Source organism: Chiloscyllium plagiosum, unplaced genomic scaffold (genome assembly GCF_037043375.1).
Source record: "Chiloscyllium plagiosum isolate Xiang-an unplaced genomic scaffold, Cpla_swu_hap1 HiC_scaffold_19, whole genome shotgun sequence".
NCBI classification, from domain to species: Eukaryota; Metazoa; Chordata; class Chondrichthyes; order Orectolobiformes; family Hemiscylliidae; genus Chiloscyllium; species Chiloscyllium plagiosum.
Window position 1 is genome coordinate 30,586,249 of NW_028270157.1, and position 14,383 is coordinate 30,600,631.

General features: G+C 39.4%; 1 protein-coding gene across 3 annotated transcripts in view; it reads right to left on the reverse strand.

Moving 5' to 3' along the window:
• cped1 (cadherin-like and PC-esterase domain containing 1) overlaps positions 1 to 11,744 on the reverse strand; it is a 203,767-nt gene extending 192,023 nt beyond the window's left edge. For 2 of the 3 annotated variants that reach the window (XM_087997183.1, XM_043709611.2), the window contains exon 1: positions 10,630 to 11,743. In XM_087997183.1, the coding sequence (XP_087853309.1) occupies positions 10,630 to 10,878 (249 nt within the window). In that variant the 5' untranslated portion in view covers positions 10,879 to 11,743. Of the gene's footprint in view, positions 1 to 10,629 lie in introns of all 3 variants that reach the window. The other variant, XM_087997182.1, reaches the window with a different exon arrangement.
• Positions 11,745 to 14,383: the final 2,639 nt, after the last annotated feature.

Below are 14,383 nucleotides of genomic sequence, written 5' to 3' on the forward strand. Positions count from 1 at the left end.
TTTTTAATCTTTCTGTAAACTAATTTCAAATATGACAATTATTTCATGATTTCCAATACCTACAAAATCTACAGAAGCATATGTAAGCCCAAACACATACATATTCTTTCAAATTAACTTGAGAACATATTCGCTACAATTAAACATTGTTCTTTTATTGACTGTACAAATGAGTGTCAGGTAATATTTTTGTCACACATTTTAGATGTGACAAAAGAATAATCTGAATAAACACTCAACATTAAGTGAACTGTAATAGTTTAGAGAGAAATCTTAGCATGTGTCAGAATCAAACATTGAAAGTAACAGGTTTAATTAACTATGATTGTTTGAATTTGTAAAACTTCAATTATACAAATTTTAATCTGTTCTGAAACAGCACTCTACAGGGATAGGACACAAATATGTGCCTCAACAAGAGCGCCTTCAACTGCAGGTCTTATTATTCCACTGCTGCAGGATTCTCTGCCCTTTGCTAATTACTGACCTAACTGCTATGAACTCACATTTGGTAAGCTGGTGTGAAAGAATTGGAACATTCTTCAAAAATGTGACTTGTTTTATGACTTCTGGTATCGGTTTAAATATTTGCCATTTCTATTTTCCTAATAATTAAGAATCTATTAGCTTTGACAAGTTCTAGTAAAAAATGTATTCAAATTGGTATTACAAACTGCTAATAAGAATACAAATTCAAAATTAGACCTTGAATTTTTCTAAAAATCCATTTTGCATGTAATTATATGAACATTAGTAAATTAAAAGAGCTTGTAAAGTTTCCTGTTCTGCATTCATAAGGTTCAAATGAATTTCAATTATTTTGAGCAACAGTTACAACTCCACTTCTTTTTAAAAAAATGCTAAGATAGTGTAAGCTTAAAAAAAGTCTTTAAACCAGGCCATTAAGTGTTAATAGTTAAGGGTTAACTTGGACAAGACAATGAGCAATTGAAATAAAATGAACATGTAGTAGAAAATTGACCCAATGCGAAAATAGCCTGTTTTGACTGAAAAGTGATACAAGCTTATCGATGGGAACTGTCTTGAAGAGCAGTTACCTTGGGCCAAAGGGACATGTTGTTTCAGCATAATGGAATTTTGGAAATGTACTGAAAGTACCAGGGAATGATGACACAACATGAAATCTTGGACTCAGAACAGTATTCATATCGGGGACTTTCTCCTATTTATGGGACTTCAGCTTGGACTAGGATTACAAATGGTGCCAGGAACCCTGAGTTCTCCAGACCAACCGAGGTAAAGTGAGATCTCCCACTGGCAGAAGACAGTGAGATTCATTCTTGAACATGTCTAAAATAGTTTTAACACTCAATAGTTTGCATGTGTTTCTAATATAGCTAAAGTAGATTACTGCTTAATACATATTTGCTGCTTTATTTACATATTTAATCCTTAATACATATTTACTGTTTAATGTACATATAATTATTAACTTATAGTTAATTTATCACTTAATATATTTATCATTGCTTAATATATATAGCCACAAATAAACTTGTTAATTCGTGTCATTTAACTCAAAGTATTTTGTCACATCCCATCGAACCCACTATTGAACCATAACACATAGAAACACTACAAAAAATGCATTTTGAAAATGAGGTGCATTCAATTTTTAAGGATAAATAAAAAATACAACAAAATCCCAATTTGGATTTTTGAACCTGATTAATATATTGGGCATTAGCATATTAAATTGTACCAAATTAATTCAAACTGTGAATCAAAAAGATTGAATAAATTTTGCAATCTCTTCTGTCTTTTTGCAGACATCAACTTAGATGTCTAATCTGCTTGAAACTGGCATCCTTCATATTCTGGTCAGGATATGTCGTACACAATACCACATGGAAAAAGCTGTTGAGTACAATATTCATTTTACAAGTGAAAGTTATGTCAGGAATGGGTTGTGGATGTTTCCAACTAAGGAATAAACATTCCATTCAACAAATCCCAATACAACATTTTATATACACATGCAACTTTGAATGACATGTATTACTAGTCAATCCCCCAAGCTACTGCAATCATTAATGTATAGCATATGGTTACTCATTTCCTCTAATTCAGTCATGTTGTGGTTCTTTAGTTTTCCACATTGTTTTTCTCTTTTTCTCTTCTGTCCTGACCCACACAGGGCCAAACCCACTTCCTTGATTCTAAATCATATTGCTTCTATCGGTTCTATTCTTTTCGTTTTTTAAGACCATGTTACCATAAGCAGAAATAGGCCATCAGCCCATCAAGTCAGCTCTATCATTCAATAAGATCACGGTTGTTCTGATAATTCTCAGTTTTCCTGCTTTGTCCCCAGAATCCTTTATTCCTTTAATGATTAGACACCTCTCACAGCCTTGAATATAATTAACAACTCAATTTCGAACAGCTCTTTGTAGTAAAGAATTCTACAGATTCTCTATCCTCTGAAAGGAAAAAAAACTACTCATTTATTTCTTAAATGGGCTACTGCTTTCTCTGAGATTACGTTTTCTGGTCCTAAATTCTCCCATAAATGGAAACAACCTCTTCACTTCTTGACTTCCCGTCAAGTCCCCTAACAATCTTGCATGTTTGAATAATGTCTCCTCTCATTCTTCTAAACTGCAATGTGTAAACTCCAAACCAACTCATCTTTCCTAATAAGAAAATCCTTCCATACCCAGGATAAATCTAATGAACCTTTTCTGAACTTCCTCCAATGCCAGCATATCTTTGCTTAGATAAGGGAACTAAAACTGGTCACAGTATTCCACCTTTGGTCTGACTAGTGTCTTGCATTGTTCCTGCAAACACTCCCTATTTTTGCATTTGAAATGAAGGTCAACACTGCATTTGCCTTCCCTATTACCCTCTGAACTTGATTCGAGTATTTTGTGATTCAAGTATAAGGAACAGCTAAGCCCTCCATGCTACAGTTTTCTGCAGTCTTTCCCATTTAAATAATATTTAGCTCTTCTATTCTTCCTGTCAAACTGTCAAAACATCACATGTTTCTACATTCTGTTCCATTTGCCAAGTTTCAATTGCTCACTTTTTTAAATTCACTTGTGGAACATGCTATTACTGGTAGGCCAGCTTTTATTGTCCGTCCCTAGCTGATCTTAAGAACCTCTTGAACGGCTGCAGTCCACGTACTGTATGTTGACCCATAATGCCCTTGTGAAGGGAATTCCAGGATTTTGACCCAGCAACAGTGAAGGAATGGCGATATGTTTCCAAGTCAAGATGATGAGTGGCTTGGAGGAGATCTTGCAGGTAGTGATATTCCCATGTATCTACTGCCCTTGGTGGAAGTAATTGTGGGTTGGAAGATGTTGTCTAATGATCTGTGGTGAATTTCTGCAGTACATCTTGTAGATCATACACATTGCTGCTACTGAGTATAGGTGATGGAGGAGATAGATGCTTGTGAATATGATGCCAATCAAACTGGCTGCTTTGTCCTGGATGGTGTTAAGGTTCTTGAGTATTATTGATTCTGCACCCATCCAGGCAAGTGGGGAGTATTCCATCTGACTTGTGCCTTATAAATGGTGGACAGGCTTTAGGGAGTCAGGTGAGTTACTCACTGCAGTATTCCAAGCCTTCTCTTGTGGCCATTATGTCTATGTCTTAATCTGTCTATATCCCCCTGTGGACTCCTGTTTTGTCTTGTTTACTTGTCTTTGCAACTATTTTTGTGTAATCCACAAACTTCCATCATCCAAGTTATTAAGATGTACATCGTAAATAATTGGGGCCCCAACATTTATCCCTGCAGCACTCTTCCAAGTATAGATGTCAAGCTGAAAATGTCCACTTCATCCCAACACTGCCTTCAATTAGTTATTCAGTCCTCTATCCATGCTCCAATTCTTTCTTCAACAATGTGGACTCACCCAGGACAAAATGACATTGTACTTTGGGCTAAGTAGCCACCCACAGCTCCAGGATACATCTACAGTAGATTAGATTCCCTACAGTGTGGAAACAGGGCTTTCAGCCCAACAAATCCACATTGACCCCCCCAGAGAGCAACCCACCCCCTTCTGACTAATGCACCTAACACTATGGTACAATTTAGCATGGCCAATTCACCTGGCCTGCACATCTTTGGACTGTGGGAGGAAACTGGAGCACCTGGAGGAAACCCACGCAGACATGGGGAGAACATGCAAACTCCACACAGACAGTCATCCAAAGCTGGAATCGAACCTGGGACCATGGTGCTGTGAGGCAGCAACATTAACCACTGAGCCATGACTTGTTTTTACCAATGCTTTCATAGAACTATTGCCATTGTCTTGTTTCTTGTCTGACTTTCTTCAATTTTCCCTCAGTCTACATTTCTCATCTTTTGTTTTATCCTAACTTCTCCTCCAGTTGTTGCCAAGACAAGGCATGTCAGGTCTTTAATTTCAAAGTCTGTATTTGACTACCTTTCTCTGTTTAACTGTAGTTAGCAACCCTATTGATTTCTGAACTTCTACTTTTAATCTAACATATTTAAGGTACAGATTGTAGCTAAATGTGGTTCTCAGCATTCCCTTCCCCAATCATTTAAGCTTCCCATTTCCTCATTCTTATAGATTTACTGGAACCTCATTATTTCACCTCCCACTACCCAGTCCCCTTCATGTTGCACTATAGAGATACTTAATGCTTGATATATTTTTTGTGTGTTTTTCTCTGGCAACTTTCAGTATTTGTAGTGCATAATTGTATACTGATAAGCAAAGTATGCACAGACTGTTGTTATAGTGACAAGTATGCAATCAAATATTATAATGATGTTATTTTGTGTTAATTACACAGTGCTGATATGATTTGCTTATGATGTGATGCCACAGAGAGACCAGTGGCATTTACACGGAACCAGCTGCCGTGGTTACCACTGACGTTTGCTGGAGACTGAAGCAAGTGCAAAGTAGTTTGTTCATTCACCAGTAGGTCATACATAAGGAAAGTAAAATACGAGAAAGAATGGAGTAAAGAAATGTCATTCAGCATATTAAAGAGCTTGCGATTAGATAGAATCTTCCGCAATTTCAAATGTTCTAAAGTGATTTACAGTTGATAAGATGTCATGACTGATGTAACATTAAGAAACACGGCAGCAAATATGGAGTCTTAATCACTCAGAACAAAACTAATGCTGCAATTTGTTTTCAAAACATTTTGTTTGGTGTTTTGCTTTTTATATCTTTTCCTTAGTCCTATTTATATGTTGCAGGCCTCTACATTGATTTAAATGTAATTTATACTTCCTGTTTTCACTTTCTACATTTATATCTGTGAGAATTCTTCAATCTGATTGGTTGAGTGGCTTTTCTGCTGCCTGCCAGCTCATAGCCTCAGTGAATTCAACAAACAGCTGTTGGAGGAGTCGAGATCAGGAATCTTCACTGATAGGTCAACTGAAAGTCTGAGTTTAACTATGTGGCAGCAGAATGATGAAAATCCAAGTCTTTCTATTTTGGTTGCCTTTTAAAGGATATATGTTGAGCGATTACCTTATGTTTGTCTTCAAATAGTGTAGTTGCAATGTTTTACATCCATCTAATATGAAAAGTCTCAGGACTTTGTTTAGTGTCTTGTCTGAAAGGTAAAACTTCTGACAATGCATGATTTTCTCAGTATTGTACACCTGTATCAGCATAGAATTATGTGCTCATATCCCTTCAATGAGATTGAATTCACAATCATCTGAATCAAATGTATGAATACCACCATTGAGAAAAGGAACAGGTTAAAGCTCTTTCCTTTCAAAATACATGCATAATTTTATGCATGTATTAATTTTATCTATGTTTTAAAACTTATCGCAAAAGGATTGGTAAAGTTTCCAACTGAATTAAAGGCAAATTTTATTGGAGCAAATGACGTACCTGACCAATCTATGACCAGTTGAATGAATAAATGTAATTAATATTTTTTTTTAAATCTGGAATTGAAAGCTAGCCTCAGATATTATGATTAAATTATCACTGATAGTTTTTTTTTTACAAAACTCTGTTTCACTAATTTCCTATAGGGGATAAGACTGACATGTAGATCAGATCATGTTATTGAGGACCCACAATTATGTTATTAACTCTTAACTGTTCTCAAGGACCAATAGGGATAGACAACAAGCGCTGGCTTTGTCAGAAACGGCCACATCCCATGAAATAATAAAAAGTTGGTATGCATAGCAAAAAGTTTAGATGTTTCTAGAACTCACAGGCCACTATACCTAAAAAGTTTGAAATTCTCAATATATATTTAATCTAAATTTTCAAACCTAACTAGTTCAAAAATTTCTACTGGTCTCCAATTTCAGAAGAAGATTTTTCATTTTGGAATTGTGCCATTTCAAATTAATTATGCCTTTTTGGAATGGAAGTATTAGGCATTGCTTCAAAGTAGACGTTCTGTAATGAAAACTTGCTCACTTCTCTGACTCTCTTCAAAATAGTTTAGTTCCTCGAATCATCCTTGTTACTGCTCTTCTTCATCTTTTTTTCATTGTTTTGACATCTTTTAGAAGGCTGATGTTTGTGCAGCAGCAACACAAACAACAGAATAGTAAGGCAAAAGCACCACATAATAAAAGTTATTTTAGCTTAAAAATATATGCGTTAAATTTCATTTCTGTGCATGATTTGTTTTGAATATTTAATGATCACAATGCATTAATTTTCTTTTTAAAATCTTTGATAATGAAAATCCCTTTTGTGTTTCGCAAATCACACTTATCTGTGGTAAAATACAATGTGTTTCCTCTACTTGTCACGTGGCTACACAGTTGAGAGTAATCAATAAAGTGTGCAGTAATACTGAAAGTACACTCTTCCATTTATCATTAATGTAAATATTTTACTAACATTTCAGTGTGGGGTCTCCTTTCAAACATAATCAGAGGGACTATGTCAATATTAACACATTCCAGGGACACTCTTGTCCCTATTTCCAAAGGATTGTGTCAGCTATCAAATAAAACAATACTATCATAGAAAACTATTTTGACATAAACAAGACATTAGTAAGTCAACAAATCCAGAAATCTAATCAAGCTGAAAACACATGACATTGTGAACCCTCATGATCCTTTCACTTATTCCCTAAGGCTTGACAAACCCCATCTAGAAATCTAGCTTTGTGTGGTCCTTTGTGTTTCCTTTGGCGGCTGCTGCTCCATCCTTCTGCTGTTGAAACAGGAAGATCTGGGAAATTACATGTGGAAGTATTTGAAGGCGGCACAACAAGTTAAGAAGACTCAGGATTTAAGATAATTGACAAGTGAACCATCAAGAAAAAGAAGATTGTTTTTAACATATTAGTTATAAAGAACTGGAATACCTTGAAATTGCAACAGAAGTATATTTAATAGCAACCTTCAAAGGAGAATTGAATGCATCCTTGAAAATTGAAAATCGGTGGATCTACCAGGAAAGAGCAGCATAATGAGAATAATTACACAATTCTCATGAAGAAGTACAGTGGGCCAAATAGCCTCCTTCTGACCAATATCATTCTATGTTACTTGTACAAGATCCATAATGGCTAGTTCTTATATCTTACAAAAGACCAATTGAATTGAATGTTTGCTCTTGAATGCTTTCTTTACTTACAAATGCAGAGTAATTGGTGTGTGTCCAAGTTCTTGTTTGATGTCCATTTAAGTAGTGAGATAACATTGAGTGTTTGAAGTTCACAGTACAATTCTTGAACCTGAGCGCCAGATATGTTGCTAAGTCTTCATAAATTACACCAGCATTCTCAACATTCCAAAAATATCAAGTAACTATTTGTATTAATGGCTACACATATTGCTAAATACATGTTAACTTGAATCAAATTTAGGACCATTGCTTATCTAGTATTCTCTGCCCTTCCAAAAAGAACACGTGTTGAGACATTAGATTAAATAATGCAACCAAAACAGGAAGTGCTGGAGAAACTCACCAGATCAAGCAGCATCTGTAGAGAGAAAAACAGAGTTAACATTTCGAGTCCAGTGATCCTTCTTCAGAAGTGAATCACTGAAATAGCAGTATTTTTGTTGATGATGGGGCATGGGGTAAGGAGTGAAGTCAATTAGATCATGATGGTTGAAAAGTGGTCTTGGAAAAGCACAGCCAGTCAGGCAGCATCCGAGGAGCAAGAGAATTGACATTTCAAGCATAAGCCCTTCATCAGGAATGATGAAGGGCTAATGCTCAAAATATCGATTCTTCTGCTCCTCGCATACTGCCTGACCAACTGTGCTTTGCCAGCACCATACTTTTTAACTGATCTCTAGCACCTGCAGTCCTCACTTTCTCCTAGATCACGATGGTGCCCAAGAGAGAAAGTCAAAAAAGTGATGAAGCAAACAAAGGGATGCTGACAGTAAGTCAGAAGAAAGATAGATGCTGAATGGATACAAACGAGAAGTGTGAATAGTTGAAAATGGGTTAGCTGCGCTGGCAATATGGGTTAGGTATTGAACATGGAAGAAGGTATTCACATTCTGAAATGGTTAAATTCAATGTTGAGTCCTGAATGCTGTCAGATAATTAGGCATAAGATGAGGTGGTGTTCCTCCAACTAGCATTTGAGCTTTACTGGAGCACTGCAGTAGTCCCAAGACAGAAATGTTAGTACAGGAACTTGATGACATGTTGAAGGTGGAGGTAACTGGAAACTTGGGTTCATTTTAATGGATGGAGCAGAAGTGTTTTGCCAAGCAGTCACCTGGTTTGTGCTTCATCTCCCCAGATGTTAACCATATTCATTGCTGACAATATGATCTCCTCTACACTGAGGAGATGAAACGCAGACTGAGCTTCCAGTTGCCTGCTTCTTCAACACACCATCATGTTCCCATGGCAACACTTCTGCCTCAGACCTGCTGCAATGTTCCAGCAAAGCTTATGCAAGCTGGAGAAATAACACCTTATCTTCTGCCTCGGTACCTTACAGCCTTCAGGACTCAACACTGGGTTTAACAATTTGAGAATGTGAACATCATCCTCCACATTCATTACCATCCCCACACCCCTTGGACCTGTTTTGTATGGGTTGGTCCCCACACAGCCAACCTATTTTCAGCTATTCACACTTCTTGTTAGCACCCATTCTGCATCAATCTCTTTCCCAGTTTATCATCCCTTTGTTTGTTTCTCTTTTATTTCTCTTTCTCATGAGGCACTGTCTCAATTTATTCCACTCACTTCTTCCACCACACTACCTCCTCCACTCTCATAATCAGCATCATTATCACCCTTTCCCAGCTGCTTTCACTTCTGATCAAGGGTCACTGGACTTGAAATGTTAACTTTTTTTTCTCTCTAGCCGCCTTTTGGTTTTTATTCCGATCCTCAATTCTTTGTTTTATATTAAGTTACATTTTGCCGTTTGGACCTTCTCCAATATATTCAACCCTAGTCCACAATATGAGAAGACAGAATATGCTATATCTGCGATCCTTGTGTGCTGAACCAAAAAAATCTTAGCTTCAAGCTCTGAAGAAGGGTCACTAACTCTGCTTTTTCTCCATTTGTGCTGCCAGACCTACTGAGTTTTCCCAGCGATTTCTGTTTAGCTATTGATTATAGACCAATATCCGATATTTGTCTCTAATTTAACACTAATTGTCAAATTTATTTGGAAATTCTTAAATTGAGTGGTGTGACAAAATTAAGGTTAACAAAATTAGATAAATTCTTAACAGTCAACAAATTAAATAATTTAGCTGTGAACGGCTATTTACTTGAATATGAACGTCCTAAATCTGTACCGTGTGTAAATTATAACTTTTTTAAAAAAGATCTAAATTGAAGGACATCCCACTTAAGGAATAACAGAGTAGTATTGGTTGGGCGGAGGGGGAGAGTTTGGCTTTTTTTAGAAAGAGTGTTTTTTTATGGAACAAACGTTATTAACAGAAGGTAAGAAGTTTCGCCGAGTTACGAAATGACATCAGCATTAGAATACCTGTGAGCGTTATCAGAAAACTATCAGCCTCGTGTATCATGGGCATCAGCATCTAAGGCATTTCTGGTCTATTCTTGGAGACTCGTGAATGTTGCGTGGACTTTTATAAAAAAAGCAACGCGAGGTTGTTGCAAACGGCCCGTCGGAAGCAGACTCTGGTCAGAGCTGATCGGGTAACAGGATTGCAGTTTAAAATCAGATCACTAACAGATGCACATTCCCCACCCCCGGTCCGGCACACAGACACACACTTGAACTCCTGAACCGGGCCTTGGAACATCCGCTGGTTGGAAGCATTTCATGGTGTCCACGACTAAAAATAAGTTAAACCCTATCCCTCTCAACTCCTAACCCCATAAGTTTGATGTGATCCAGCTTTCATCAGCTCCTCACTGGAGGTCCGACTGCAACCGGACATAGCAATCTGCCAAAGGCTGGAAGTTTTTACATGCCCACTCCAGTTTATCAAAAGGAAACCCTCGGGTCCATTATTAAAGAGCAGCTTTTATTTGTTCAGCCTCTTTTAAAGTCCCAAATTCGGATGAAACCAGGAAACACGATTTGGAACGTCTACAGCCGCCACGAATCTGTTTTTAATCCCCCACACACAGACAGACACAGACACACAGAGATAGAAAGAGGAATTGAGTGAGTGTAGCAGTTCCCCACCTCTCTGAGTTTCAGCGGTACATCCAGTGCAGGGAGGCAGTTGGGGTTCTTTCCCGACGGCTTGCTGTCTGCGGTGACTTGTGTTGGTTGAATCCGGGAGGGTGGTTTGAGCAGCAGACTGCCCGCTCGCAGGCGGAACACTGTCAGAGATGGGTAAAACAAACACACGGCTATCGCCACAGCCAACAGCAGCGGCCGAGGGGGCCAGCACAAACGGACGCAGCGAGCCAGCGCCTGGCGGGGACCCATGTCCACAGCAGCCCCTCCGCCCTCCCTCCCTCCCTCCCTCACTCCTCCATGGCAGGAAACTTGTTGGAGAAAGTCAGGGCTCAGTTCCCCCACCCAGGGGGGAGACTGCTACCTTAGCCAGAGCTCTGTGCCCAGCCTCTTGAGACGTGACCCGCTCAGCGCTCCCTCCAGAATGGTCCCGAAGCAGATATGTAACGGGTCAGCTCAGCATCCCCACAAGCAGCGGCTGCATCACTTGGCGAGCGGCGTGAGGTTCATCCAGGGGCAAGGCTTTGAGGTCCATCCTTCAGCGGAACCTTCACATTGTCACCCACAACCAAGCGACCTGGTCAACCAGCCAAGAATCCAGGGCACACCAGACCCTCAACCGCAGCAAACTTTCTTTCCAAGTTACGCCAGAATTTGGGGTGTTGGGGGTGGGGGGAGAACAAAAGTTTGGCGGGTTTTCCGGACTCGATCCGGAGATTAAAAAAAAAAGTACACCAAAGTCCTGAGAGGAGCTCTCAGTTCAGTCCATCCCTGCGCTAACTAGCGCATTGCAGGCGTCGCTGGGTTGCCCAAGTTTTCTGTCACTGAGCTCCTTTCCTGTTCTCAGTTAAAAATTAATCGGCTCACTGCGTCATGGAGCAGGCTTCCAGAAGAGGTGCGTCTTGCCTTCAGGAAGCAATTCCGAAACTCAATGATTAAATCCAGTTGGAACTGCCGACCCTACAGCAGTAACAAACACAACTTCTCCCAAAGTAGACTGTGCCAGGCATTGACGACTTCCTAAACTGTAACATGATTGTAATTAAAACAAACTAAACGAAGAACCTTTGTTTTTGTCGTTTGCGCTTGTCTCTGGGATATCCACTCTCCTCTTCCCTCCCCTAGCATCACTTTTTTTTAAAAAAACTTTCGAGAGAGTGGTTTCCGTTAAGCTCCCGAAAAACAAACTGTTCAGGATGACGCCTTGCTCTCTTAAATGGGTAGGCGGGAACATCTTCGGTATTTTTTAATATTTAAAGTGACAACTTTTTAAAAAAAATGTGGATTCCATTTATTTAAACGCACTCGTACCCATCGGCATATTGCTCAAAAAACAGTTTGCAATGCCTCCACTCTGTGGGAACCTTCTATAATGTACATTATATTTAAAATAAATCGGCAGATCTTTGTCCCTTTAACATAGAATATACAGAAGACACAGACAGTCTGGATGCAACATTGTTCCAGGTTGAAGAATCTGATTCATATGCTCTCGTCGCTGGTACTCCGTGTTTGGGTCCAAATGATGAGAATATCAGTATGGCATCAGTTCCAAAAGGAAAATGTACCTGGAGGATAACTCAGTTGGGAACTGACCGGAGGTGAACTTTAAAAGAATCATCCAGATGATATGGATGACCCTGGTAAGGCACCATTTGTTGTCTAACTATAACTGCCTTGAGGTGGTGCTGGTGGTGAGAAACTTTCTTGTCGAAATCAAGCTGCTCTAGGTACACCCTCAATGCTGTTGATAGAGGGAATTGCAGGTTCTTGCATTACTAAGAAATGCAAATGTTGTTCCAAGTCAGAATAATCTGGGGCTCTGTGGAGAATTTGGAGGTAGTGACATTCCAATGCATGTGCCGCCATTGTACTTGTAGGTGATAGACATTGTAGATTTGGAAGATGTTGTTGAGGGAGCTGCAGTGCATCTTGTATTTGGTACACACTACTCTCACAGTGAGCCAGTGGTGTCAGAATACATGCATGTTGCTGCTTTATTTTGGATACTATCAAACATTTCAAACATCGATTGCACGTGCACTTATCCAGCCATTCCTGACTTCTTGATGATGGACAGACCTTTGCAAGTCACAAGTGAGTTATCCATTGATGCAGTTTGTGCTTTTCAATGTTTGCTTGTGTAACATGCACAACAGAGGCTCAGGTTCCAGTTGAGACAGGTACCTTGAAATGTATTTGCAACACTAACTACAGAGTTGCTGTACTAAAGACTTAGTCATAATATTGAATCTTACAGTTTTTTTGGTTAGGTGCGAGTCACATTGAGTTTGGTGGAATGATTCCCATTGTGAGGCCAAGTTAATTTTCCCCCCATATCTTACTAAATTCATTACATTAGTTGGCATTTCAACCCACCTGCAAGTGAGTATCATGTCCAATTTCCAACCATCTTACCACACACCATTCCCAGAGCAATTTGCCACTCATCTGCGATCCTGGAATTGACTGGCATCCCTTATATCAGCACCATATTTAAAAGGCCATTGTTCACCCAGATTAGCGCTGAAACATTAATCTGGAGCTGCCCTATATACAGTTCCTGACATTTGCCCTGGATATGGTGGACAGAGGTAATTTGTTCTTGGCTTTACAGACATGGACCAGGAGCTCCTGCTGCACAGGGTGGCACACAGGCAGTACTTCCTCCTCCCCAATACCAGATGTGGAGGCCACAACACTAGACCATGCCAACGTAGGGAGGTTCACACCTGGGTTGAAGCATTCTCAGCTGTCTGGAGGAATGCCCAGCACTGTAGTTCGTGCTGCCTGACCAGCTGTGCTTTGCCAGCACCATACTTTTCAACTGTAGGAAGGAGGTCAATGTCCTCCACTACTTCACCAGTGCACGGTCACCATTTCTGTCCAATACCTCACACACACTCTAGCTCTGTTATTTTACCCATCTCCAACCAGGCCTCATGCTGTGCCACTCTCACTAATGCATGTAACATCTTCCCCTCTCACCCTCACCTAGACTGCAACACCAATATTTAACTCTGCCCACCCTCTGCACTACTACTCACTTGGGGCACTTCCCCACCAGCATCAACAGTAATCTTGTTCCAAGGCACAGAAAAGCATCTTGTGGAAGGCTGTCTTGATTTCTGTGGTTGAAGGTTTCACATCACTTAATTAGTTGGTTGATGTCCATATCAATGCCAGGCCAAAGTATGGGCTCACACCCTAATTTTTTTGTTTCTTCTGCATTTGTATGACCCATAGGTCTAGCATGTCTTGGCATAGAGCTTGTGGAATTGTGGAATTCATTATAGATGGTACAAATAATATTCCAGAAACTGGATTAATTAAGAAATAGGAGGAAGGAACTCAAGAAAATCACAATCATCAGAGAAGTGGTACTGAGTAAATAGTTGGCACTGTGAACTGACAAGTGCATGTATCTTGATGGACTTCATCCTAGTGTTATGAAGTTGAAGGTACGTACTGTACCTTTACGAGTTTTGCACTGACAGCTTACAAGCACCTGTCATATGACTGGCCCGCAGTCTCAGAGTGTACTGGAAAATTGAAAATATGTAACATGTGAAATAGTACCTGAGTTGGCTGCTGTTTTGACAACAATTCGAATTTAACCAATCAGTTTAAGTTATGCCTCAGGATACTAAAACCCAATCGAGTTTGAATGTATTGTTTTGCCAACCTCGAACCAATGAGATGATCTGATGTTGGGGGTATAAAAAGTGCGGGCATTTTGAAAGTCAGACAAAGTAAC